Source organism: Babylonia areolata, chromosome 2 (genome assembly GCF_041734735.1).
Source record: "Babylonia areolata isolate BAREFJ2019XMU chromosome 2, ASM4173473v1, whole genome shotgun sequence".
Taxonomy (NCBI): domain Eukaryota; kingdom Metazoa; phylum Mollusca; class Gastropoda; order Neogastropoda; family Buccinidae; genus Babylonia; species Babylonia areolata.
In genome coordinates, this window is record NC_134877.1 from 23,595,011 (window position 1) to 23,622,901 (window position 27,891).

Sequence of the window (27,891 nt, forward strand, 5' to 3'; positions counted from 1 at the left end):
ATTGGGGATGTTGAATAATTTTTTGTGAGATTTATTTTGATTGCTATGACATTTCAATTGAGATGCTGAAAAATGTGTGTCATTGTTATTTCCTTGACATACTAATTCACCCCCTTCTCTTCTCCAAAATACATGTGAATATGTGTATTTAATGAAGAAGAAAATCAAACCAGATGAAACATTAAAGGAATCATGGAATGATATGCTTCGAATCACATAAGAGATCCTTTTGTGGATTTAAATGCATTGTTCTCAGATTTCATGATTACCTTTTTCATTTCGTATGGTTGCTTTTTTTTTTTCTTTGTGTTTTGATCCATTCGAATACTTTCCATGAACCATGTTATCTGTTACATTGGTCCTACTCCCTCCTCTCTCTTTCCACCCTCTCCCAACTCCGTGTTAACCTGGCCTGACCTTCAAGATCAGAGGATGTTGAAATAGAATTGCTGCAGGTTGAGACCCGAAAGACATCTAACCATGAGATTTCATCTAGTCCGTGACCACTCCTCAAACTCTAGACATTCCAAGGTGTCTATACAAACTGCCGAGAGAGGAGATATCACATACTGTGGAAAGTGTAGAAAGCTGATAGGATCACTCAGATAATTACGAAATCACCCGCAATGAGCATCCTGTCATTACTAAAACCTTCAATGTCCAGTTGTGAAAGGTTTGACGAGTCAGACTTTAGAACAAGTGTTGAAAGAATAGCTGAACATGGAACAGTAACTGCCAAACAGTTCACTGGATTTGGGATTGACGATTAAAAGGGGTGCACAGTTCAACAAAATCAGTGGGATAAAATGTTCTGTTTATAACTGCATAATATCAGAGTAAACTTCATGTTATAAATAAAGAATGAGGAAAATAAGTGGAAATACCCCCCGAAAATAAGTATGCTTACATTCATACATGTTGGGGTAAAAAAAAAACAGTTATACATGTAAAGCCCACTCATACATAGAAGTGAATGGGGATGTGCAGCCCACAGATGGAAAAGCAAAAGAAAGAGGAAGTGATGATACAGAAATGCGAATTTCAGAGATCAGTGGACCTGTGATACATTGGTAACCAAAAGAAAACAAGACGTAGGTCCTTGACATAATAGACTAGACTAGTCAATGTTAAATAATAAAAAAAATAAAAAAAAGTCTTCCATTTTTGCCTTATCAAGATATGTGTTAAAGCTTGTTTTGAGCTTTCAGTACAAATGACTAAAGCGTTGTACTTACGTTCACAGCTCATGTATTTTATCTGTGTGAAGATAAGTGTATTTGCACATGTATGTGTTTATGCATGTGTTATAGAACAAAACCGTACCTCTGTATAATATGTGTATGTTTGTTAGGAATGAGCATTAATTCTCATAAGTACAGGGTCATTTGCTTTGGAAAAAGTACGAGCCAAACCAAATATTTATTGTTTTGAGTTTGAATATGCAATTTAGAAGTAAAGCTATGTTTTACTGAGTTTTGAACAATGCAGTTTTCCAGGAAAACATGTTTATTCTTGTTCACCGATAAAGATGGGTAAAATTATGATAATATAGAGATCAGTTAAGATTTGAGACTGTGACTGGGCAGTTCCTTTGTTGCCTAACATACCCCCCAAAAAACTATGGCTGCCTACATGGTGGGGTAAAAATGGTCATGCACGTAAAAGCCCACTCGTGTACATACAAGCGAATGTGGGAGTTGCAGCCCATGAACAAGTCCCCTGACATCAACTAGACTAGCAGGAGAGAAACACACATGGCAGAAAGTTCAGTCAGGTCTCTCCAACACACATGTGAAGTGGATGACACTTAACCCTTTTGGCCCCAGCCTTCCCCATAAGAGCCCCCCCAAAAAATGCTCAGCTCTGGCTAGGAACCCATCAGGGCCGAAAAATCCCACAATTATTTTAATATTTCTGAATCGGGTGGATTTTTTTTAACCTTCGTTCGCCAGTGCTCAACATTAGTCCAAGCCACAGCAGCTGGTCCAGAAAGAATTTCTGATGGAAAGCTTAACTTCTTAACTACTGAGCCTTGGCAGAATGAAATCGGCGTTGCATCAGTTTGAAATGCAGTCACTGCTTTTGTGAACTTACCGATTGTGCAGTTGATGTTATTTAACAGAAGTAATGCAATCCCAAGGGGAAAGACGTTAATGTAAGTAATGCAATCCCAAGGGGAAAGAAGTTAATGTAAGTAATGCAATCCCAAGGGGAAAGAAGTTAATGTAAGTAATGCAATCCCAAGGGGAAAGAAGTTAATGTAAGTAATGCAATCCCAAGGGGAAAGAAGTTAATGTAAGTAATGCAATCCCAAGGGGAAAGAAGTTAATGTAAGTAATGCAATCCCAAGGGGAAAGAAGTTAATGTAAGTAATGCAGTCCCAAGGGGAAAGACGTTAATGTAAGTAATGCAATCCCAAGGGGAAAGAAGTTAATGTAAGTAATGCAGTCCCAAGGGGAAAGAAGTTAATGTAAGTAATGCAATCCCAAGGGGAAAGACGTTAATGTAAGTAATGCAATCCCAAGGGGAAAGAAGTTAATGTAAGTAATGCAATCCCAAGAGGAAAGAAGTTAATGTACAGTCTTTTCTCAATGAGGTGGCAGCCCTCCACTGGTGAGCAAACTTGCCAACAGCAGTCAATGAGTTAAATCTTTTGGTCACAGCCTTCCCCAAATACACTCAACTCGACTGGGGGGGTTGGAACTTGTCAGAGCCGGAAAATCCCCAAATATGTCTGCAGTCAATGGGTTTTTAACCCAGGTTTTTGACTGGTGTTGAGCACTGATGAACGGAGGTTGAGCCAAGTCATGGGTTAAAAAAAAAATAAAACCCATCAAAAGCAGAAACATGAAAATCAAGTTGTCACGTCCAAGCTCTGGGTGGGAACCTGTCGGAGCTGAAAATTCCTTGCACACCATCAGTGCAGCTGCACTGCAGCTTCTGTGAACCAACCCTCCACTAAGTGCACTGTCGAAGACACTGTACACAAAACGCACACTACATCATTGAAACAGGCAACAAAGACGCACTCTGTACACAGAACGCACACTACATCATTGAAATATGCAACAAAGAGATACTTTATAAGCAAAACGCACACAATATCATTGAAACAGGCAACACAGACACACTTTGTACACAAAAGGCACGCTACATCATTGAAATATGCAACAAAGACACACTTTGTACACAAAACACACATTACATCATATGAAATATGCAACAAAGACTTACTTTGTGCACAAAACGCACAGTACATCACTGAAGTATGCTTAATTAGTCCCCATGAAAACGCTAGTGAACAACACAGAGGCTGAAGCCAACAAGCTAAAAGCACTGAATGAGAATAAAACTGAGAATGAAATTCAGTGTGACTACTGCAGTGCAGAAATGACCCGTACCCGCTCCCAAGAGAAACAACTCGGTGTTCACAGATAAATCAGTGTACTTGGGGTTCAAAGTGTTACAGAGAGTTCTAAGATGTAAACATTCTTTTTGTTCATGATTCCCCATTCTGAAAGTCCACGAGCGATGTGACTTTCGAACAGATCTGGTTTGTTAAGAAGGTTGCTCGGTGACAAGATACAGTTTTCTCGTACAGGTGCATTCTTTCCCATCTTTTTCTCTCGCCTTTCCCACGCCTGGCCAATCTGATTCTCCTTCGCCTGCGGCCAGTTTTGAGGCTTTTTTTTTTCTTTTTTTTCTGCACTCTCTGCCTGCCTCCTGCCTGTGTCTGTCTCCCTTTTCACAGAATAGTGATTTTTTTTGATTTTTTTTTTTTTTTTTTTTTCTCTCGAGGACATTGTCATTATCTTGAACAGATCATCATTATCTCTTTACATTGCTTTATGACCGCTCATAATAACATTACCTCATACTCTTTCTGTAAAGGGCCCATGACCTAAAATGACTAATCCATCCGTATCTCACTTTGCTGTATATATATATATATATATATATATATATATATATATATATATGTTTTTGTGTGTGTTTTTTTGTTGTTGTTTTTTTCAAATGCGTTATATTTAGTGTGGCGTTTCCAATATGTGTATGAAGGATGTACATGATATATTTTACTTCTGTTTTCTCCTTTTCTTTCTGCCGTTCCTTTTCTTTTCATTTCAGGTACTGGGTTTGTGTGTGGCCTGTGAGGGAGGTTGGTTTTGGTTGTTGTTTTTTTAGGGGGGGGGTTGCGGGGGGGGGCATTGTTTTTTGGGTGGGAGGTACGAGGGGGGGGGAGGTTTGCGTTTGATGGTGGCTTCAGTTTGTGTTACTTTTTTGACCATGGCATTAGTAAAAATGGCTGTTTTCTGTGTTGTTATTTTATTTTTTTAATCAAATTGGTGATCAAACTGAGTATCACTTTTATTCCGTTTACTAAAGTATATGATGCGACTGGGACATGTGTTCTTCAACATGAACAGAAGTGTTGCATAATTATAGGGAGGGACACATTATGTTGGGTGACCAAGATGGGTGTTTCATAGTCTTGTGTACATACTCTGAACTCGTCCTGCTTTCAGTAAATTCCTGATTGAACCAACAACAACAAAAAAGTTGAAAAAACTGGCCCTTTTTTTTTTTTTTGTTTATTTTTTGGTTTTGTTTTTCTTAAGTTAAAGCATTGTCAACTATGGCACTGCAATAGCTGCCATTTTACCAGTTTCCTTTTCCTGCTACGGTTCTAACTATAAATATATATGTAATACAGCTAGTCATTTTCCATATGTGATGTCAGCTTCAAAGGTTTTTGTGAGGGCTTTTTTTGTTGTTGTCGTTTTCAATATAGACTTTAGATGCTACTCTGATTTGATGGAAGGTAATCTGTCTAGTGATCAACATTTGTTATGTCAGTGTGATGAAATTTATTGTGGAATAATTTTCATGTTTGAACCCCCCCCTTGAGCATTTCCCATGGCAATAAATAATTAACGATGAATGATTTATACAAGTGATGTGATTCTCCTTCAAACCAGTGTTGAATAGCTTCCCCTGCACCAGAGTGATTTGAAAGTATTTTGGAAAAGATTAATATTGTTGAATTTTTTTTCCCAACCCTTGCTTTATATATTTTTGAATCGTTAAAAAAAAAAAAAAATTAATTAAAAAAAAATTATTGTTTCATGTGCATTTGGAGTCAGTTTACTAAAACTGAAGAAAGCTACTTGAATAAGAAAGTAAACTGAACAAGTTTTTCTCTTTTTTTTGTTTTTGGTTAAGGCAAGAGATTCGCCTTCTTTGAATCTTTCAGTTAGTGCTCTTTGAACGGAAAAATACGCTTTTGAACTTTTTTTTTTTTTTTTCTTTTTTATAATTCTTTTAAATCAGTGGATGTAAACACAGCACAGGATTTGAACTATACATGTTGGTCAATCATCTTTTTCTAGGGTCAGCAAGAAAAGAGGGGGAGGGGGGGCCAAAATTATAGTTGTGTGGGAAAAAAAAAAAAGCACTTTTGTGCTTAATTCTGCAGTTTACAGAAAGCATTTTGACATGCTTACCCCATGGTACACACACAGAGAGCTAATACGATGTGGTGTGTGCATCTTAAGTCTTTCAAAAATGTTGTCACTGATCCTGTGTTTCTTTAGTCTTGATTAATCTTCTTTCTCAGCTGACAAAAAAATGGCAACTGGACTGAAAAATTTTTTTTTCTTTCTCTTCTTCTGTTTTTTTTTTTTCTTCAGAGGCCAGTGTGAACTTTGCGTCCATTGAAACCTTTGTGGATGTAATATTCAAAAACTGGATGTGTGGTCAGTGATATTTTTTATATATGTGTGTTTGTGTGTGTGTACACAACATTGTCATTGATGAAGTAATATTGTAAGGGAAACTGACAACTCAGTGTGTCACCATGACATCAGTAGATTGCCATTTAACAGAAATATCCCAAACTAACTTCTTTAGCGATGTTCACTTCAACAACTTTTTTTTTTTTTATGCTCTTTTGAGCTGCACTATTGAAAGTGGTCAGATGTATGTTTATTTTGTTTTTATTTTTTCTTTTGTTTTTTTTACAGTAGTAACTGAAGCAGTTAATTATGTACTGTGATTTCCCACCAATTTTTTGTGCATTCACTCAGTGAAGATTTGCATGAAAGTAATATTTGGCCCAAAATATATACTGCTAAATTGCATTTTCTTCTAGGAATGCATGGGTTACCCTTGTGTATATTCTTGAATACATATAACCCCTCTAGAAATATTTGAGATAACATTTTTCTTATTATTACAGCTGCTTCAAAAAAAAAAAAAAAAAATTACAAGTACTTGGTCTTTGTTCTCTGCACATACAAAGACCTTTGCGGCACAATGTTTTCATGTGGATGCATACACTTTATGCGATATATCAACTGAAGGATAATGCCGCAATCTCTCTCTTTTTTTTTTTTTTTAGTTGACTACATTTGTGTGTGTGTTTGGTGTATATATATTCCTCATTGTAATTGGAGAGATATATTTCCTATATTTTTTTAATTATGATTGCATATACTTCATTACCACCAGAATTATTCATGAATTTTCTTGGGGGATTGAGAGTGGTCAATATTTCTTCTTCTGCTACTGTTACAACTGCTTCCACTATCATATATATTTTCATATCTTTGTTTCCTGTACACACTGTCACGCTCACAATCTCATATACTTGCCACAGAACTGGGTTCTGAGAGTTGGGAGGGGGGGTGGGCAGGGAAGAGAATTGGGCCCTGCCTTTCTGGGCCGAACCATTTCAAACGCCTGCCTCTGGAGAAGAACAAACCAGGTGCCCATCAGTGAGGAGATCAGGAGGAGGAAATGGGGCTGGATAGGCCGCTCACACCCTGCAAATGCCTCCAGACGACACCACAAGACAGGCACTTGAATGGAAATAGGAGAGTGGGCAGGCCAAAGCAGACCTGGAGAAGAAGCACAGAGGATGAGATGAAGGTAGCTGGATGGACACGGACACGGACCTGGCTGAAGAGGACAGCCCAAAACCAAGTCCGCTGGAGGAGTGCTGTTGCAGCCCTATGCTCCACAAGGAATCAAGATGCATGAGTCAAGCAAGTCAAAGTTCCTGTGCCGAGCCCTAGACACATTGGATATAAATTCTATAGATTTTGTTGTTGTGGAGGGAGAGAAGGTGAGGTTGGAGAGGGTGGTGATGGGGGTTCAAGGCCAACTGATCTTTCTGATGGCTGCAGAACAGATATGCAACACCCACGAGGGAGAAGTTTAGTTAAGGAACAGTGACTGACATCCTGATCTATAAGCTCAGTGTTATCACAGTGAGGTGACAGCCCTTCACTGACATCCTGACATCCTGGCCTTTCAGCTCAGTGTTGTCATGGTGAGGTGACAGCCCTCCACTGACATCCTGACATCCTGGCCTTTTAGCTCAGTGTTGTCATGGTGAGGTGACAGCCCTTCACTGACATCCTGGCCTATAAGCTCAGTGTTATCACAGTGAGGTGACAGCCTTCCATTGACATCCTGGCCTATAAGCTCAGTGTTGTCACGGTGAGGTGACAGCCCTTCACCGACATCCTGGCCTATAAGCTCAGTGTTATCACAGTGAGGTGACAGCCTTTCACTGACATCCTGGCCAATAAGCTCAGTGGTGTCACAGTGAGGTGACAGCCCTTCACTGACATCCTGGCCAATAAGCTCAGTGTTGTCACAGTGAGGTGACAGCCCTTCACTGACATCCTGACCTATAAACTCAGTGTTATCACAGTGAGGTGACAGCCCTTCACTGACATCCTGACCTATAAACTCAGTGTTATCACAGTGAGGTGACAGCCCTTCACTGACATCCTGACCTATAAACTCAGTGTTATCACAGTAAGGTGACAGCCCTTCACTGACAAACATACTTGTTCGCAGCAGTCAAGGTGTAACTCGGCGTGGTCATGGGAGAGGGATTTTCTTTTCTCTGAGGATCTGGAGCCAGGGGAAGAGCCTGGAAGTGTAACCTACATTCCAAACTGTCTCCATCACACCACCACTGTGTACATAGCTCATCTCGTTATCACTCATCTTTTTCACTGGATGTATCCCGAAATCATCATGGGTCTTAAATTATTTTCGTCTTTTTTCTTCCTTTCTTTGAGACAAATAATTGATTTTGAGGGGATCTGGGATGGTTCCATCTGTATGAAAACTACATGGAGATGGGAGTGAGTTATAAGAATTATTTTAAAAAGAAACTTGCCGATATATAGTAACAATGTTAGATCTGTAGCATTTGTTTACATGACAGAGCATTTGTGGACTCTTTTCGAGTCTGATGTATACAGGTTATGTGCATTTAGTTTACAACATACATAACATTTCTTGACTCTTTCCTGTAATTGTCAGATGGACATACATTGTGTACATTGTTTGGTTACTTACTGAGCATACTTTGACTTGTCCTTGCTTTTTTGTTTTTGTTGAAATTATTCATGAATGTCAAATGGATTTAGAATTAGTTTCATTGCGGGTGTGCTTTTGCATGTATTCCCCCACAGCACAACCACCCAGTGTTACTATATTCCTCATATATAATGGCTCCTATATTTCTGTCTTGTATCTAACGAATATTTTTCTTTGAAATGTGTGTATGTGTTCAGGTTTACCTCGCCATACAGAACCTTTTTTGTGTGTCAATAAACACGAGAAACTAAAACAAAAAAGCAATTATCTTTGTGTGCTTGAGAGAATGAGCCATGGAGAGAGAGAGAGAGGGTGGGGCGGGATGGTGATACTGAGACACAGATGAACTGACAGAATTGATCTGGGAAAGACCCCCAAAAACGGAGTATGGCTGCCTACATGGCAGGGTAAAAACGGTCACACATGTAAAAACCCACGCTTGAATATACAAGTGAACGTGGAAATGGCAGCCCATGAACGAAGAAGAAGAAGAAGAACTGGGAAAGCTGTTAAGTGTGGCTGGCTGCTGGGACTTCAAAAGCACAAAAACATACCTGGTCAAAGAAGTGTGTGCATTCATAAATCAGTAACATCCGTCATTCTGTGCTCTTGTAGACTAAACTGTTTGGTCTGCATACGCAAATCCGTAACATCTGTCATTCTGCGCTCTTGTGGACTTAACTGTTTGGTCTACTGTTGCCTCTCCCCTTAAACCTGACTGGATAATTTTCATCAAACCTTTTCAGTGTTTCATAACAATAATAATAATAATGATAATAGTATATTTATGTAGCGCTTTCAAACCACTCAAAATGCTTTACAAGATCACATCAGTTGGACACAAAGCACACAAGAACAAAGACATGCATGCATGCTGCACACACAAAAACACACTTGGAAGAAACAGATGCGGACCTACAGAATACAGATGCATCTTCTCTGTGCAGCTTGAACTCAGTTTGGGTCAGCTATATTTTCTCTCCTGCATAAAATCAACGTTTGTTTTGTTGTTTCTCAGTTTGGGTCAGCTATATTTTCTCTGCTGCATACATCATCATTGACGGATCAATGCTCAACACAGCTGAGCACTTCACAAACCTTGGGAGCACCATCTCCTCTGACGCCGCAGCATCCAAGGATGTTGACAACTGCCTCGCCAAAGCCAGCAGCTCCTTTGGCTGTCCGCAGAAGCACGTCTTCAACAACCACTCACTGCCCACGTCAACAAAAATCCTTGTGTACAGAGCTGTAGTTCTCACTACTCTCCTCTACAGATCAGAAGCCTGGGTTATGTACTGAAAACAACTGCAACTCCTAGATCGCTTTCACCAATGATGCCTTCGTACCATCTCAAGCATCAAATGGCAAGACTGTGTGACAAACACTGTAGATGTAGAGTGAAGCCACGCCACAAGCACTGAGGCTATGCTACTGACCAGGCAGCTTGGATGGGCGGGACATCTATCACCCATGGAGGACACACCAATACCCAAAGCCATTTTCATTGGTGAGCTTTGCCAGGGCAAACAGGACAAGAGGAGCCCCACAAAAACGCTGCAGAGACCAGCTGAAGCACAACTCAATGCAACCAGCATTCCAGAAAAGGACTGGGGGAAAACATCACCACAGACAGAAACAGCTGGAGATCAACTACCAAGCAAGGCGCTGAGACCTTTGAAGCTGCAAGAAGGTGAACTGCAGAGGAAATTTGCAGATGAAGGAAGGCATCGGCTGTCCAGAGCCCTTCCACTTACTTCCCACCCATTTGACATGTGTCATAATTTAACTCATCATAATTTAACTTTGTAATGTAACTTTTCAACCCACCCCCCCCTTTTTCTCTCTCTCCTCGGTTTATTTGTCTGTCCATCTGTCTATCTCCCTCTCTCTCTCTTATTTCATTTTTTCTTTGCTCTCTCCACTTTCCCGGCCCCCACCCCCATCTCTCTCTCTCTCTCTTTTCCTCTCTTCTGATATGAATTTTCACCCTTTATTTTTTCTTGTGTGTTTCTTTTTTCATCTTGTACCCCAGGGCTAGGTGGAAAAAAGCATTCTTGTTATCATGCTTATCTCAGTACCCTGGAAATATAAAATTTCTTTCGTTCGTTTGTTCCTTGCCTTCTGTGTGCCAGGGTGTGTCGATCAAGAATCGTCCTGCACAGCCACTAAAACCAGATGGCTTGTCGTCAAAGACGTTCGTCTCAATGATCCTCAGACCCAAGGAACCTGCCATCACAGCAAATGGGATGCATTTAGATGTCAGTATGTAACACTGATGTAATGGGTCATGTAGAGTATTATGTATTTTTTAAACACCTACAGCTGTAGAGCTGTAGTCTGGATAGAGTGAAATATAAGAGGTGCTGTTGACGGACGCAATAGCCAATTGGTTAAAGCATTGGACTTTCAATCTGAGGTCTTGGGTTCGAATCTCGGTAACAGCACCTGGTGGGTGAGGGGTAGAGATTTTTCCGATCTCCCAGGTCAACATATGAGCAGACCTGCTTGCGCCTGAATCCCCATCGTGTGTGTACGCAAGCAGAATATCAAATATGACGTTAAAGATCCTGTAATCCATGTCAGTGTTAGGTGGGTTATGGAAACAAGAACATACCCAGCATGCACCCCCCCAACCCCCCACCCCCCACGAAAATGGAGTATGGCTGTGCATACATGGCGGGGTATAAATGGTCATACACATAAAAGCCCACTCGTGTACACATGAGTGAACGTAAGAGATGCAGCCCACGAACGAAGAAGAACACACAACCAAAGAGTGGGTTTGTTTTTTTTTGGGGGGGGGGGTTGTTTTTTGTTTGTTTTTTTGCTGCCGAATTACCTGCATCATTTCAGTGGTGATACTCTCACACTGGTCATTCCGAGTCCCCCATACACTGGAATTTTTTTTACATACCCGATATGAATAAATCAAGGTAATTCATTCATTATTATCACTGCTTTCATGTATTGACAAACAGGAACAAAGTATGTTCCCCGCGAAGGACACTGTTAAGTTTCCATCATGCAAACAGAACTTCATCTGCTGTCACAAGAGACACTTTCGCCCTCTCCCAAAGAAGTGCGCCCAACCAGTAGGCTGAAACAAACAAAGCCCTGATAAAAGTTCCTTCACACCATTTGTTGACGCAAGTAACTGGTTCAACGTCTCTGGCTTCTTTGTGACCTGCCCAAGCAGGAGGTCATAGACTGATACCAACCACCTAACCTGACCTAAATAAGCTGCTTAGGGTCAGCAAAAATGTGTGCCAAGCAAGTCAATATCTTGTTTTGACCAGTCAGATAGCTTAGGGTTTAACGGCACATGCGTAAACTTACAAGTAGGGTGAGTGCGTAACATGATGGAAGGGAGGGGGAAAGGGGAGGGGCTAAGGGGGTGACAAAAAGGGGTGGCAATCATTTTTAGAAAGAGCGTACCATGTTTTGTACTGTCCAGAGTGTAAATAAAATACTTAAAAAAGAGTAACACCCCTTCCCAAAATCAAGAGATTCATGTTGATCTGTCAGGTAGAGACTATACACACAGCAGAAGAAAACCAGAACCGCTTGCGGCCCCGTCCTATAATGACTGCGAACCCTCCGACTGCTGAATCTTTTCTCTTTTTTTTTTTTAACTTTTTTTTTAATTTTCCAAAAACATGTATACAATACAGAGAATAGTATGAACCAAACAATATACAACGAACAGTAGCATCTTCCACTACAGAGAGATAGATAAGACAAAATAAAACAAAACAGGCTATAGCAAGGCAAAACAAATCTGTAACAACATCATCAACAGCAATAACAACAACAACAAACAAATAAACAAACAAACACACACACAAAAAAAAAAAAAAAAAAAAAAGAGAAAGGAAGATTTGTCCAATCATTCAATCAATCAATGCTTACATCTTAATGATTGTAGTAATCATGGTGATTTAAGATGACATTAATAGTAAATAGCCTGGACCAGTTGTGACATAGCAACAGCATCAAATGTATCAACTATTACAGTAATGGTATCTAGGGTAAGGCGAAAGCGAGTGGTGACATTATAATGTCATAATAATAATGATCATGAGTATACCACTTCTGCATTATTGGAAAAGAAAACTTGTGATTGGTCACATTGTAAAGACAACAGCAACTATAAAAGTTAAAAAAATAAACAAATAATACATATTGAGAAATAAATAAAGACATGTTAGTACAAAGTAAGGACTGTTATATAGAATGGTAACTATGGAACATGTGAAATTATGATTAAGTAACAGTTTCCATAATTGGAAGGTAACTGTTCCACTTTGTACGGAAAGCATGATGGTTCATTAGTATATAAGATGCATGTTCTTCGATTTTGTATCTGTATCTGAGCTGTGTTTTAAATGCATTGAGTTGTGGTGGTTGTTTATTGAATTTGCATTTGTACAGAAAGTTTTTTGGCAAGTAAAATAATAAAATCTAAAATGTCATCTGTAGCAAATGTGTGTGAGTTTCCAAATAAAACTAATTCTTCACATAATTGGGCATTGTATACATTATTGCATTTGTTATTAATATCATTTTGGAAAGCAGTTCAAAATCTCTGCACAATCTCACATCTCCAAAAAAGGTGTTCAATGGTTTCTGGATGTGATCCACAGAAGCTACATTTATCATTATGAGAGATATTCATCTGTTTCAGTGATTTGTTTGTTGCAATAATCCTATGAACTAATCTTATTTGAAACCATTTTAAGTTAACATCACTTATTTTGTGTATTTTGTGAAATGTCTGTTTCCAGTTAATGTTCAGTTGCAACAAATCGTTCCATTTCTTACAGCATTTAGGGGTCGTATTGTTTTTAACTAGAGTATCATAATAAACTTTTGTTCCTTTTTTCACTGAATATATCATTTGTAATGATTTTCTCATCTGCAAAGCAGTGTTATTATCAATTTTAATGTTTAGGTTTTTTATATAATTTCTAACTGACCTTATGCAACCATTTAAAGTAAGGAAGTTTGTTATATTTCCATGCTTTTGACTAAAATCTTCATAGGAAAGGAAACTACTGTCCCCGTGCACTAGATGAGAAATATTCCAGACCCCCTTTTCCATCCAATTTCTGTATAACCTCTCTCTGTTGTGTGCGGAAATAATGTATTAATACATGTTTAGAAAGAAAAAAGTGTATGTAATGAATAAACGTTGAGTGAAACGTTTGTCTCTAGACATATTCCAATTATAATGTACATGTGTCAGTGTATATAAAAAGCACTCACTCACAACCTCCTCCCACCTTCCCCTCACCACCAGAGCACATCCTGGGCTGTCAATAAATGAAGGGGAACAAAAAGAATATTATATGTACAGTTAGATGCCAACTGTGTGTGAGTGTGTGTGTTTATGGTTTAATTTGATTTTGCGCTAATGATACTTGGTGGTTGTTTGTACAGACGTGTCAGTATGGGAAGTAAGTGCGCGCGCGTGTGCGTATGGCTATGTGAGTGTTCCAATGCACATGTGTTCACACTGTAAGTACGTCTGTGTGAAAGTTAATGCACATGCCCCCCTCTCATCATCACCCCTCTCATGTACTAGTGTCAGAGTCACAATGTCACATTGCACGGCGCAGTACCTCATCAACATCCACATCCACCTCTAGCCTCACAGTCTTGCCATTCTTGATCTTTGCAAATATTTTCCCCCTGGAACTCCAAGCGTCCAGTGTCGCCGAATGTTCTTTTGCTTCTTTAAGAAGTTTAAAGTTCAGAGAAGTCAGGTCCTCTGCAATAGAAATCTTCTGTGGATTTCCTTTTAGTTTGCGAAGGTTAGCGAGAACCTCATCTTTCTTCCTCCTGGACAGAAAGCGCACTATCATGGGGCGAGGTCTGGTGAGCTGAGGAGTGCGGCTGCCAGTTCTATGAGCTGTTTCGATGTCTGCTTCCGTGACGGCCACGTCTAGTTTGCTTGTGAAAAGATCGCTGAGCTTCTGAGTGCAGGCGTTTGTTGTTTCAGGCTCCTCAGCTTTGGATTCTGGTATGTTGTACACTCGCAGATTCCATCCGCAACCATACTGTTCTGAATCATTGTTTCCCTTTCGAAGAGCTGCAGTCTGCTTGTTTTGTTTATTAAGCATTTCAAAAAGCTCGCCGTTGGTTTTTTGTACCACCTCTACTTCTCTCTGCAATTTGTCTCTTTCTTTCTCAACAATGATGAGTCGTTCGTCCAACGCTTCTATTTTGTTCATAAATTTAGAAGTGACATCATCAATTTTTGTTTGAATGTCTGTTTTCATTTTGGAAATATCATCTTTAGACGCCAGACTGTTCTGCAAACTGTCAAATCGCTCACTGATCTCTCTCATGAACACCATGAATCTCGACTCCATGTCTCTCTCCTCCTGACGCTCTTCTTCCAGACTAATCTTTTTACTGATGTGTTTAAGTGCGTCTGGACTGTCACCCTCACTGCTAAAAGTGGATCCTGGCTGCTTACGTTTAAACTGAGCGAGGATGTTTTTGTAACCTGTAGACATCGCATTCGTGTTATTGCTTGCCTGCTTGTTCCTTCCTCCTCTCCTCTTCCTCCACTCTCCCCCTCTCTGTTTTTTCGTTGTTGTTTTTTTCCTCTTCTCTTCCCTTTCCTCTCTCTCCTTTTTTTTTTTAAGCTACGAAACCACCCATCACGCAAATTGCAACACAAGTGTCAATCTTCTGATTTAGTCAATACAGTTTGTGCAAACAATGTACTCACTTCATTCCAAGATAGAAGAGAACTACAAACAAACAAACAGGCACAGCACTAATTTTCGTTAAAGCTGACACATGAGGAAATCACTGTTCCCGAGTGCACAGGCTGCACGCCGCCAACAGACACTGTCACATCACTGAGCGAACTTCATCCCAAATCCGTGAAAGACACACAGTTTTCACAAGGCTGCTTGAACTGAAGTCCTCAGTCGCCAAAAACAAAAAGCAAAACAAAAAAAAACCCAAAAAACTCGCCACCCTGTACAATAATATATTTCTTTTTCAAATTGTCAAAAAGTTTAGCTTTGGGTGAAAGTCTTTAGAAAATCTTTAGACAGAAAATTTTGACACGCCCGCCATCTTGCCAAGCCCGACTGCTGAATCTTGATGAAGTGATGTATGTGGAGTGATGGCCTAAAGGTAACGCGTCCGCTTAGGAAGCGAGAGAATCTGAGCACACAGGTTCGAATCACACCAGCACTCCCCATCCACTAGACCTTGAGTGGTGGTCGGGACGCTAGTCATTCAGATGAGACAATAAACTGCACAGAGAGAAATCTGTTGTGACAAAAATTAGTAATACAATATAATGAAATGAGATCAGTGCGACTACTACTTATTGTGCACTTATCAGTGGTATCGTTGATTTTGTTCATCAAAATTCATGCAAGTGACAGTGACTGACACCCTGATCTTTTGGTCCAACAGAGATCCAGAACTCAACGATCTGTCCTCCTCTCTCGCCTCCTGCACAAGTCACACAGTCACCCTGCAGTGGATTCCCTCCCACTGATACCAGACTGCTGACTCCCTGGCAAAGGAAGGCACTACGAAAGAGCAGATGGACAGGTCTACAAGCTACTCTGAATCCAGGACCATCATTAAGGCCAAGCTGCAGAACAAGTGGAAGCAGCAGCATCCACGCCACAACAGAGCAGACCCATACTACCTGCTGACTCGTCGAGAGCAGGTAGCCATTTTCAGGCTCAGGACAGGCCACAACCGCCTGAAAAACCACCAATACACAAAACTCCGTATCGGCGTCACAGAGCAGTGCCCCTGCAGAACAGGCAGCCAGACAACAGAACATCTGCTGCAGTCCTGCCCGCTCCACCAAGCGCTCCAAGAGAACACCTGGCCCGACCCAATCCCAGCGGCCCGGAAGCTGTACGGAGGACTGGAGGACCTGCGACGTACTGCCGCCTTCGTCGAGGAGACGGGGGAATCCATCTGATAAATGACGAACGAGACAACACCACCCTGACCTTTAAGCTCAGTCTCATCTCGGTAAAGTGACGACTCTTCATTGACATTTGTACTCGTCACCAGCAGTCAAGGCGTTAAAGGAAGAATAAAGATAAAACTGATACATCTGACCTATCAGTTTATCAAAAGGGACGATACGGCCCATTACAATGGGTGTGACAGTGGTCATAAAAAAAGACTCCAGGTACTTGCACTGTTAGTTCAAACATTTTAATTTCTCAGCAAGAATGTCTGACAACAGTTAATGTCCTTTTGAGTGCGTATATATATATAGAGAGAGAGAGAGAAAGAGAGAGAATGAATGAATGAATATGTGATACCTATGTGATGTGAGACTGTAATATTGCCTGTGATGATTCTACATATTTTTAATGTCATTTAGTTTGAAGTACGTAAATTTTAGACAGTGTGTTTTGAGACAGTCTGAAATATGCATTTTAGCAAATGTGATGTGAGACTAGTTCTATTAATCTATTTATTTTATTCTATTTTCTTCTTCTTTATTTTTTAACATATTTTTTTTGTCACTTAGTCTTTAATTTGTATATCTCATTGTAAAGCACGGTGAGCCCCATTTGAGATGGTGGTGCTGCGCTATATGAGCCTACATATTATTACTATTATTATCATTTATCTTTATGTATGCACACAAACACACATAAAGAAGCACACATACTCATACAAACAAACACACACACACACAAGCAGGCATATGCACACAAACACACACACACACACACATCACACACAAACCTAAGCATGAACACACACACATGCACATACATTCACACACACAAATGTATATGCACACACATACACACTCACACACACACACAGAGCACAAATTGGAAGACAAAGAGGTGACATGTTTGCAGTTAAAAGAGACACTGAACAATATTCAGTTCATGGTCTGAACATCGACAAACATCTGAAATATTCGTTTTAATAATAATAAGTACTCATATAGCACTGAATATTGTTCAGAGACAAATCAAAGCATTTTCACACCAGTCGTTCACACGCATGCATAACTCTAAACTTGAGAAACTGAAGACAAGGAAGAGGCAGGGGAGGGAGGCTATCTTGGAAAGAGGTGGGTTTTAAGGCCAGACTTGAAAGAGCTGAGTGCGGAGGCCTGACATAGCGAAAGAGGAAGTTCATTCCAAATGCAAGGTCCAGAGACAGAGAAAGAACGGTGGCCGACAGTGAAGTGTTTGAATCTGGGTGTGCGTAAACAGAGTTCTGAGCTCTTGCTGCTATTAGTAATTTACTTTTTATTTTCATTTTCTCTGTCACCACAAAACAGCGGTGACCAGTGCAATGTGAGAAAAATAACAGGTGAAGCGGTGGCCCAGTGGTTATGTGACCGACCAGGAAGCGAGAGTCAACAGGTTTGAGTCCAGTACACAGACCCACATTTTTTATTCCCCCTCCACTGGACCTTGAGTGGTGGTCTGGGTTACAGTCTTCTGGATGAGACACTAAACCGAGGCCCTGCATGCAGCATGCACTTAGCACACTGTAAAAGAACCCACAACAATAAAAGGGTTGTTCCTGGGAAATTTCTGTATGAAAAATCTACTTTTACAGGAAAACAAATCTGTTTGCAAACAGAAAAAAAAAAGGACGTAAAAAACATGGGTGGCGCTGCAGAACAGCAACATGCTTTCACTTGGGGAAAGCAGGCAAAAAAAAAAAAACTTGTGACAAAAAGTAAGAAAATACAACACAAAAAAGTAGTATAATACAAAAGCTTGTTATTGCTGTGGCTTGTGCATTCACTCATCCCTTTGACAGACTCACTCACTCAATCTGCCCATGGCTAGCGTTCTGCCACACTCTCCGGAGTCCTCATGTTCTTGTTAACTTCAGGATTTTTCGGGGAAGGTCTGGAACAGACAAAATTAAAATGTACTTCAAGATCTGTTTTGGTCAGGTGCGAGTCAGTTGCTTAAAAAACATAAGCAAATTCTAACGTCTTCTTCAATGTCCATGATGGCCTAGAGGTAACGCGTCCGCCTAGGAAGTGTGAGAATCTGAGCGCACTGGTTCGAATCATGGCTCAGCAACCAATATTTTCTCCCCCTCCACTAGACCTTGAATGGTGGTCTGGACGCTAGTCATTCGGATGAGACGATAAACCGAGGTCCCGTGTGCAGCATGCACTTAGAGCACGTAAAAGAACCCACAGCAACAAAAGGGTTGTTCCTGGCAAAATTCTGTAGAAAAATCCACTTCGATAGGAAAAACAAATAAAACTGCATGCAGGAAAAAAAAAGGTGGCGCTGTAGTGTAGAGGCGTGCTCTCCCTGGGGAGAGCAGCCCAAATTTCACACAAAGAAATCTGTTGGGACAAAAAGAGAAATACAAATACAAATACATGTGAAAGAATCTGCAATGAGCATAACTGTCTTCGTCAATGTATATTCATATCAAAATGGAAAAAAAAAACTTAAAAAAACAGACTGAAAATCAGGAAACAGAACTGAAAATGCTGCCTGATCAGCCCATGAGGACTGGCTCAGATTTCAATAACCCCCACCCCCACCCCCCAACCCCCCATCCACCACCCCCCAACCACCTAATGAAAAACACTGTCATTCGTTTTTGAGAGTTCATAAAACATTTGCAAGCACAATTACTATCCACCTACAGAAACCTGATCGCCAGACAACAGAAATCTTTTTTGAAGCTACTGCTTTGTTTTGTTTTTTGTTTTCTTCAGTTACTAATCAGGTTCATTTAATTGTTGGACTCAAAACCAAATAAACAACAACAAAAAATGAATTCACTTTCACACACAAATGTTGTAACATTTACTCATGAGGACAGACATCAACTACTGACTTCTTGTTTAAGTCTTGCATCTGCAGTACACAATATAGTTTTCATTGCCTTCTTTTAACAACGACAGGCGCAACAGCCGGGTGATTAAAGCGTTGGACTTTCATTCTAAGGGTCCCTGGTTCGAATCTCGGTAACGGCGCCTGGCAGGTAAAGGGTGGAAATTTTTCCAATCTCCCAGGTCAACATATGTGCAGACCTACTTGTACCTGAACCCCCTTCATGTGTATACACACACAGATGATCAAATACGCATGTTAACAATCCTGTAATCCATGTCACCGTTTGGCGGGTTATGGAAACAGGAACACACCCAGCATGCACCCCACCCCACCTCCAAAAAAATGGAGTATGGCTGCCTACATGGTGGGGTAAAAATGGTCATGCACATAAAAGCCCACTCATGTACACACAAGTGAACATGGGAGTTGCAGCCTACAAACACAGAAAAAGAAGAAGAAGAAAGGAGAGTTGTCATCGGGTGCAAACCAGAGGCATGATCAGCGCACTGGGTGTTTGCTATGGTCATGTATCTTATCCTCTTTTCTTATTCTCAAGCAGTCTCTACACAATCAAGGCACCCCATGGTATATCTGTATTCTATGTATCCACATATCTTTCTTACATGCACATTTGTGTGTGAGTTAATGTGTGTGTGTGTGTGTGTGTGTGTGTGTGTGTGTGTGCAAGCGAGTGTGCTTATGCGTGTGGGGGTTGTGTTTTTTTATGCTTTGTATCCAACACTTTATTGGAAAGCATTTTGAGGAGTTTGAGAGCACTGTAAAAATGTATAATCATTATTGCTAATTGTTTATTCATTTATAGTCTGTTCATCTAAGACGATGATATTAGACTGAAAATAATTTTTTTTTTTTCTCTCTCTCTCTCTCTCAAGGCCTGATTAAGCGTGTTGGGTTACGCTGCTGGTCAGGTATCTGCTTGGTAGATGTGGTGTAGCGGATATGGATTTGACCGAACGCAGTGACGCCTCCTTGAGCTACTGATACTGATACTGATGCTGCTAAGATGAACCGACGTCGCCTTACCTGTGTCGATGAGCTTGACCGTTTCCACTGCAAACTGCGGGTCAGCCTTGTGAAGGAAGTGGACAAAACTGGAGACACTGCCACCCACACCAAAGTAATCGTTTTTAGCTGCCACCAAGCTGGGCCTCGTCAAGGGTTCAAATAACACACACACTACTACCACTACTACTACTACTAATAACAATAATAATGTAACTACATATGTACTACTACTACTACTACTAGAAATAATAATAACAGATAAATATCAGCACTCAAAATTACTCCTGGTGCTATGGTTCGTTTATTTATTTACAGTCTGTTCATCTAAGATGATGATATTAGACTGAAAATAAATGACATTATTATTATTATTATTTGGATTATTATCATTTGTATCATAATGATGATAATTGTTATTATTAATTAGAAATCGACATTTTCTGTATATTCAAATGAAAAGGGTGACAGCTGAGGTGGAGGGGTGGGGGGGCAAGGGGGAGGGGACTAAGAAAGGAAGAGAGAGAGAGAGAGAGAGAGAACAGAATGTGGAAAAGATAGGGTACAAAATGCAAAATGGAGAGGGTGAGTGTCAGTGATTGGAGAAAGAAAAAACATAATATTGGAAGGGTGTGTGTGTGTGAGGGGGCACGGGGGAAGCAGGATTAGGACTAAAAATTAATCAGTAATCAAATATTGTATGCACTACTTTTGTAGATTAGTATTTGAAAAGAGGTTCATGTGGGGACCTACAATAAACAACCAACTGGACTATACAGGTGCTGTACAAAGCATAATATTCCACACCACACATTGCATCAACGTCACTTTTATACACCAAAATCGCACCTAGCAAACTAAGTGTATTAGACAGACATACATACACACTTGCATACAGACGTACATACATATTACACATGTTGGCGATGACCTGGAAATCAAAGATATATGTGAAGGTCAAATCAGTTCAGTCCTTTACAAACACATAATAATAATGATAATAATAACGAACATTTGGACGCCCTATCTCCGGAGAGCCCAGAGTGTTTAAAAATACAATTACACATACATACATTGATGTAAATACATCTCGTAACATTCATTTGCCTATACGCATCACAAAATAAACAGGTCACACACACACACACACACACACACACACACACACACAAGGCATTCCTACCGATACAGCCCCATTCCTCTCTCCACCCACCAACAATCGCAGACAGACACACAGGGCGGAAAAACTAACCACAACAACTGTGGAAAAGGTGAGTTTTGAAGGCTGATTTGAACGAGGACAAAGACTGAGCGTGTCGGACAGAAGGAGGGAGTTTGTTCCAGATGACAGGTCCAATGAAAGAGAAAGCACGTTCCCCGTGGAGTTTCTTTCGCTGATGACTGACGAGTCCAACTCCAGATCGGCAGACTCTTCCACAGCAGCTGAAAGGCAGTGTCTTGTCTGAAGCAGGTTCTGTTTGTCCCCTGTGTTTCTGCCTGGTCCTCGAACACTCCAGACTGGCATGACATCTTGCCTCAAAGGTGCTGGCACAACAGCCGAATGGTTAAAGCGTTGGACTTTCAATCTGAGGATCCCAGGTTCGAATCTCGGTGACTGCACCTGGTGGGTAAAGGGCGGAGATTTTTCCGATCTCCCAGGTCAACATATGTGCAGAGTTGCTTGTGCCTGAACCCCCTTCGTGTGTATACGCACTCAGAAGATCAAATACTGCACGTTAAAAATCCTGTAATCCATGTCAGTGTTCGGCGGGTTATGGAAACAACAACATACCCAGCATGCACCCCCTCGAAAACGTAGTATGGCTGCCTACATGGCAGGGTAAATAAACAAAAGGGTCATACACGTGAAATGTTATATATTTGTCTGAGTGTGTATGTGTGCGCGCCTGAAAATGATTGAATGACACAGGAAACGAATGATGAGCCCCCAGTGGCAGTACGTCAGTCGGCTCTACCCAGGTAAGCAGCCTGTTGTGCAAATGATCCTGTATTTGTAAAACGCTTAGAGCTTGGTCTCCGACCGAGGACAAGTATAAGTATCCATATCAATCAATCAATGAAAACTCCAAGACACACACACACACATCCCCTTAAAGTGCTGAAGGCAAACAAAAAAGGATACACAATCCCTTCTTTGGTAAGAAGAGAGGAGAACACCGTCAAAAGTTTGGAATATGAACTGACATTATAGATGGTCTCTGCTGTCAGGATGAAGTCATATCTGTGGGAGGAAAAAAAAAAAAGGAACAATAATTATAATCTGTCTGAACTGAAACAGAGACACAAATACAAATGTCTTATTCATTCCATAAATGCAAAATCATTTCTGTTAAGGAAAAGGCATGTGTGTTGAGTGGGAGGTGGAAAGTGGGAGAGCAGAGGTTGTGTTTAAAAAAATAAATAAATAAAAACATTCAAGGCACAGGGCAGAATCCCAATATACAGACCTCTATGGAAAAAAAAAACAGACGGACACACACACACACACACACACACACACAGACAACCGAACACCGGGTCATTACATAGACTCACTTTCTTTATGCAAGTGAGTCAAAAATGATACAGGAGTTCATAAAAAAAAAACGTTTCTAAAAATCACAAAGGAGTGGCATGCCTGAAGAATTTGACAATGACTGTCATGTCACAACTGCTGAAAAAGTATAGTCACAGTCTTTGCTAATCTGGGTACAATTTGGTTCACACAGAATTTCACACCATGGTATTCATTAGTTCACACTAAGCACGTGGAAAGAAAGGTACTTCTCCCCTTCCCTCCCAAGACTGCCAATAAATATGAACACCTTGGTACACAGTACCAATCATGAAACGCAGGTGATGAAATGCAGATCTATGGCAAGCAATGCAAACATGATGTGGAGTGATGGCCTAGAGGTAACGCGTCCGCCTAGGAAACATGAGAATCTGAGCGTGCAGGTTCGAATCACGGCTCAGCCGCCGATATTTTCTCCCCCTCCACTAGACCTTGAGTGGTGGTCTGGACGCTAGTCATTCAGATGAGACGATAAACCGAGGTCCCATGTGCAGCATGCACTTAGCGCACGTAAAAGAACCCACGGCAACAATAGGATTGTTCCTGGCAAAATTCTGTAGAAAAATCCACTTCGATAGGAAAAGCAAATAAAACGCAGGAAAAAATACAAAAAAATGGGTGGTGCTGTAGTGTAGCGACGTGCTCGCCCTGGGGAGTGCAGCCCGAATTTCACACAGAGAAATCTGTTGTGATAAAAAGAAATACAAATACAAATACATATACCCTTGCTAAAATCATATCTGGACACCACACAGCTCAGTTTTCATAGACTTTCTTTGTCATGTGAGAAAATGAACAGATACACTTTTTTTTTTATCTTTAGAATTCTTCCCTGCTGGTTGCAAAGTCATTTTTAATTGAGACGAGCAGTGCCAGATCTGAAAAATTTAAACAGTAATCAGATAAAGGGGCGAAAAAAGAGGGGGGGGGGGGGGGAGAGAGAGAATACAGATAATTAAGAACTAAGCAAGACTGCAGATAACCAGAAACCACACTTGTGTCACTTTACCTGTAGTGCTGGTCTTTAGCTAAGGAAGCAAAGCTGGCCCAGTCTCCAGAAAAAAATGTACAGGAGGCAGGTTTTACGTTGTTCAACTCCACATTCTTCATAGTGTACATTTCCAGGACTTCTTCATTCTGCACACACAATGGCGAAAAAGGTTCAAGGAACCATAGCCTTTTACGGCCATCACAGAAGTTAATTCATCATATTTGTATTTGTATTTCTTTTTATCACAACTGTGTGAAATTCGGGCTGCTCTCCCCAGGGAGAGCGCATCACTAGACTACAGCGCCACCCATTTTTTGTATTTTTTCCTGCATGCAGTTTTATTTCTTTTTCCTATCAAAGTGGATTTTTCTACAGAATTTTGCCAGGAACAACCCTTTTGTTGCCGTGGGTTCTTTTACATGCGCTATCCACTGTGCCTCAGGTTTGGCATAGGATGATAATAATAACAAAAATGCAGGCTTATATACCACAGTACTCCAATCTCAGATGGGGCTCACTGCGCTTTACAGTAAAATATACAAAGATTAAATAATGTAAAATATGTACAAAGTCAATACAGTCTCACATGACACTGGCTAAAATATACATATAAATTTAAGACAAAGTGACATAAAAATATGTAAATCAACACAAGCACCATCAGTCTCAAATCAGACAGACCCAAATACCCCCGAAAACGGAGTGTGGCTGCCAACATGGCAGGGTAAAAACGGTCATACACGTAAAAGCCCACTTTTGTTCATACGAGTGAACGTGGGAGTTGCAGCCCACGAACGAAGAAGAAGAAGACAAACCCAAATCACAGCAAAACAAAGCACATCACATTCAGAATCACCACAGTCAAAAATAAACGCCAAGGAACCAGGCATCACACGCATTAAAATCATCACAAATGTATACAAATCAACACAAAGAGCACATCCAGCAGTAAGATCACAGCAAACAAATGCAGAAAGTTTCAGTGAGAAAAGTGCAGTTTGATAATATACGTTTTGAGTGCAAGTCTTCAAGATTCCTATAATAACAATAATAATAATATAATAATAATGAAATAGATAATGACTGTGTGAGATTGATGAACCTCCCAGTATGCTAAAAATGCACAAAAAAATCAACTGAACTGTTCAAGATTCCTATAATAATAATAATAACAATAAAAAAAAAAGTTTTTTAAATAATGACTGTATGAGAGTGATGAATACTACCATTAAAAAATGAACATGATGATTAGTAACAGTATGAGAAAAGGTGAGGAAAAGTTTGGGGTTTCTTTTTAGATTAAAAAAAATAATAATAAAATAATAAAAAATTTTAAAAAATCAAGCTGAAAAGATTTCTCACAAAATCCTGGAAGTGGACAGACAGGGCGCCCATTCTGGAGGCCAGGATTCCCGGCAGCCCCGCCCCGCAGCCCAGCTCCAAGACACGGCTCCCCTCCACGGGGACCCCACTCTCTGCCAGGTACTGACACAGGTCCACACCACACTCCCACACCTTCAGCCCACCTGTGTACAACAGGAGCAGGGTGTGTAGCAATGGTATCTTGTGGCCACCCCTGAAAACGGAGTATGGCTGCCAACATGGCAGGGTAAAAACGGTCATACACAAAAAAAGCCCACTCCTGTACATACGAGTGAATGTGGGAGTGGCTGCCCACGAAAAAGAAGTACCTCGTAAGCCCACTCCTGTACATACGAGTGAATGTGGGAGTGGCTGCCCACGAAAAAGAAGTATCTCATGGCCCAATGGATACTGCGCCTGAGGACAGATGAGATTCTAGCATCCTGGCAAGCCTGAGTGGTTTTTCTTGGTGAGACTGTGAAATGTTGCATAATCATTGTGTAGCTCTGAGTGTGTGTGTGTGTGTGCTCTTGTGTGTTTGTGTGTGTGTGTGTACATGTGTGTGTGTATATATATGTGACCATGTGTAGGTGCCTGGAGTTTCGCTGAGTGTGGCCCATTTTTTTCTCATTTCAAAGTTAAGAGTTAAAGGAGATGTACCGCAGCACATATGGATCAGTCCGCACGCGTTGACGCCTTGAATAAATTTGAAACTGAAACCATACAAGGGGTTTAGCTTGGTCTGTATACCTTCATACTGTCCAGCTATGAGGTCAGTGTGTCCAGATATGGCTTGCACCACACCACTGTCGTCTGATTTCTGTTGCAAAAGGAAGTCCTCCACTGCCGCTGTTGTCACAGTCAGGAGAGTGTGGCTGCCAAATTTGTGTTGCACTGTTGTCAGGTTCTGCACACATTTGAACTAATCATCCTGAGCAAATGTACGTTAGCTGTCTGAAAGAGTGAACTGATACTTTAAAACTTGAATCATGAAATCCATCATCAACATCAACAGTTACAATGACTAAGTATTCCAAATTATGAACCAACACCCACACAACACACACACATATGCACACACACACACACTATACCCTCCAACCCAGCCCACCACACACACAAACACAAACTCGCACACACACACCCATACACACACACACCCACACACACACATTATACCCTCTAGCCACCACACACACACACCCACCCTCCAACACACACACACACACACACACCCTCCAGTACACACACACACACACACACACACACACACACAAACACACACACCATACCCCCCAGCACACACACACACACACACACCATACCCCACAGCACACACACACACACACACACATGCACACACACACGCAAGTACCACCAATCAGCTGCAAAGCAACTCTGTCAAAAGACTCACCTGAAGAGGTTGTACTGATGTCCATGGTACTTCTCTGGCTTCTGGTCCACTGTCAGTGCAGCTCTCTTGAACATTTTCTTCATTAGTGTCATCTGAAGAACAACACACACACACACACAAAGTTTCAATTAAAAAAAATGCATAGAAGTCATTTATTAGTTCATGACAGGCTGGTATGCTTGTGTGTGTGTGTGTGTGTGTGTGTGTAAACATGTAAGTGAAAGTGTGTGTCTGCATGTATCCGTCTGTGTCTATCACTATATTTATATATGTGTGTTTGTGTCACCACCTGTCTGCACCAGCTCATGATCTCTCTCTCTCTCTCTGTCTCTTTCTGTCTTTCTCCATCTTTCTGTCCTTCTCGGTCTCCCATACTGAGGATGGGGAAGAAGAGCCCCGTGGTACTGTAGTGTGTGTGTGTGTGTGTGTGTGTGTGTATGTGTGTAAGCGTGCGTGTGCAAGAGAGAGGGAGGGAGGGAGAGAGAGAGTGTGTGTGTGTATGTGTGTTATGTTGTTGTTGTTGTTTTGTTTTGTTTTTGTTTTTTTATGTCGATTAGTAATAACATGCTTGTGCCTCTGTGTGCGTGTGTGAGTGTGTGTGTGTGTATCTTATTTTTACCATGCTTATGCCTTTATGTAGTATAGCATTCACATTCTATGACTTTAAGTAGCATTGTGTAGTGCATGCAATGACATATATAATGTAGTTTTGTGTAGTGTAAACCTTGTTTCAGGGCGGGGACTGGATGAAAAAAAGCGCGCCAGTGCTTATCTATTATCCTCGATAATAAATAATTTGTCTTGTCCGGTCTTGTCTGTTTTTCAGAGCTATATCATATCTTGTTTCACGGCTTTTAGGCTTTATCAGCCGTTTGCGTGATAGTTCAGACTTTTTTGTGTCTTTTTTTCTATTTCTTTTAATAAGTGTCCGCAACTACTAATCTTATGGCTAGTTTCATATGGACAATTTTACTTGGAAGCCATAAACCTTCCAGTGTTTATCTAATAAATACTTAAAATTGTTAAGTGTTCCTGCAGTGACAGTGTTACTGGACAGGTTATTTCATACCGTTGGATGTGCCAGCTTCGTCGTCTGACGCCACAAAATTGAACTTAAAATCTGACATTTTCCCAAAAATTTTTTCTGACCAAACGTTTTCAGCAAAGTCAGCTCACTGCAAACTGCTTCATCGCACATGTGCTTCCTGTGCTTTTTCAGCAAATGTTCTCAATTCCCAAACAGATCAAAATATATCCGTTGACTATACACAAATTAGGT

General features: G+C 40.7%; 1 protein-coding gene across 3 annotated transcripts; it reads right to left on the minus strand.

Moving 5' to 3' along the window:
• Positions 1-2,240: 2,240 nt before the first annotated feature.
• Positions 2,241-27,819, minus strand: LOC143299284 (histidine protein methyltransferase 1 homolog). 3 transcript variants are annotated; one of them, XM_076612476.1, is made up of 9 exons: positions 27,682-27,819; positions 26,613-26,704; positions 25,949-26,105; positions 25,199-25,362; positions 23,855-23,982; positions 22,414-22,512; positions 20,292-20,410; positions 18,209-18,290; positions 2,241-2,979 (listed from the first exon to the last, which is right to left on the minus strand). In XM_076612476.1, the coding sequence occupies exons 1-8, from the start codon at positions 27,737-27,739 to the stop codon at positions 18,253-18,255; spliced, it is 855 nt and encodes a 284-aa protein (XP_076468591.1). In that variant the 5' UTR covers positions 27,740-27,819; the 3' UTR covers positions 2,241-2,979; positions 18,209-18,252. The 3 variants fall into 3 exon arrangements, with proteins under 3 accessions (XP_076468591.1, XP_076468590.1, XP_076468589.1); XM_076612475.1 differs by lacking the exon at positions 2,241-2,979 and adding an exon at positions 10,336-10,626; XM_076612474.1 differs by lacking the exon at positions 2,241-2,979 and having other exon boundaries at positions 17,338-18,290.
• Between the last annotated feature and the right edge of the window lie 72 nt (positions 27,820-27,891).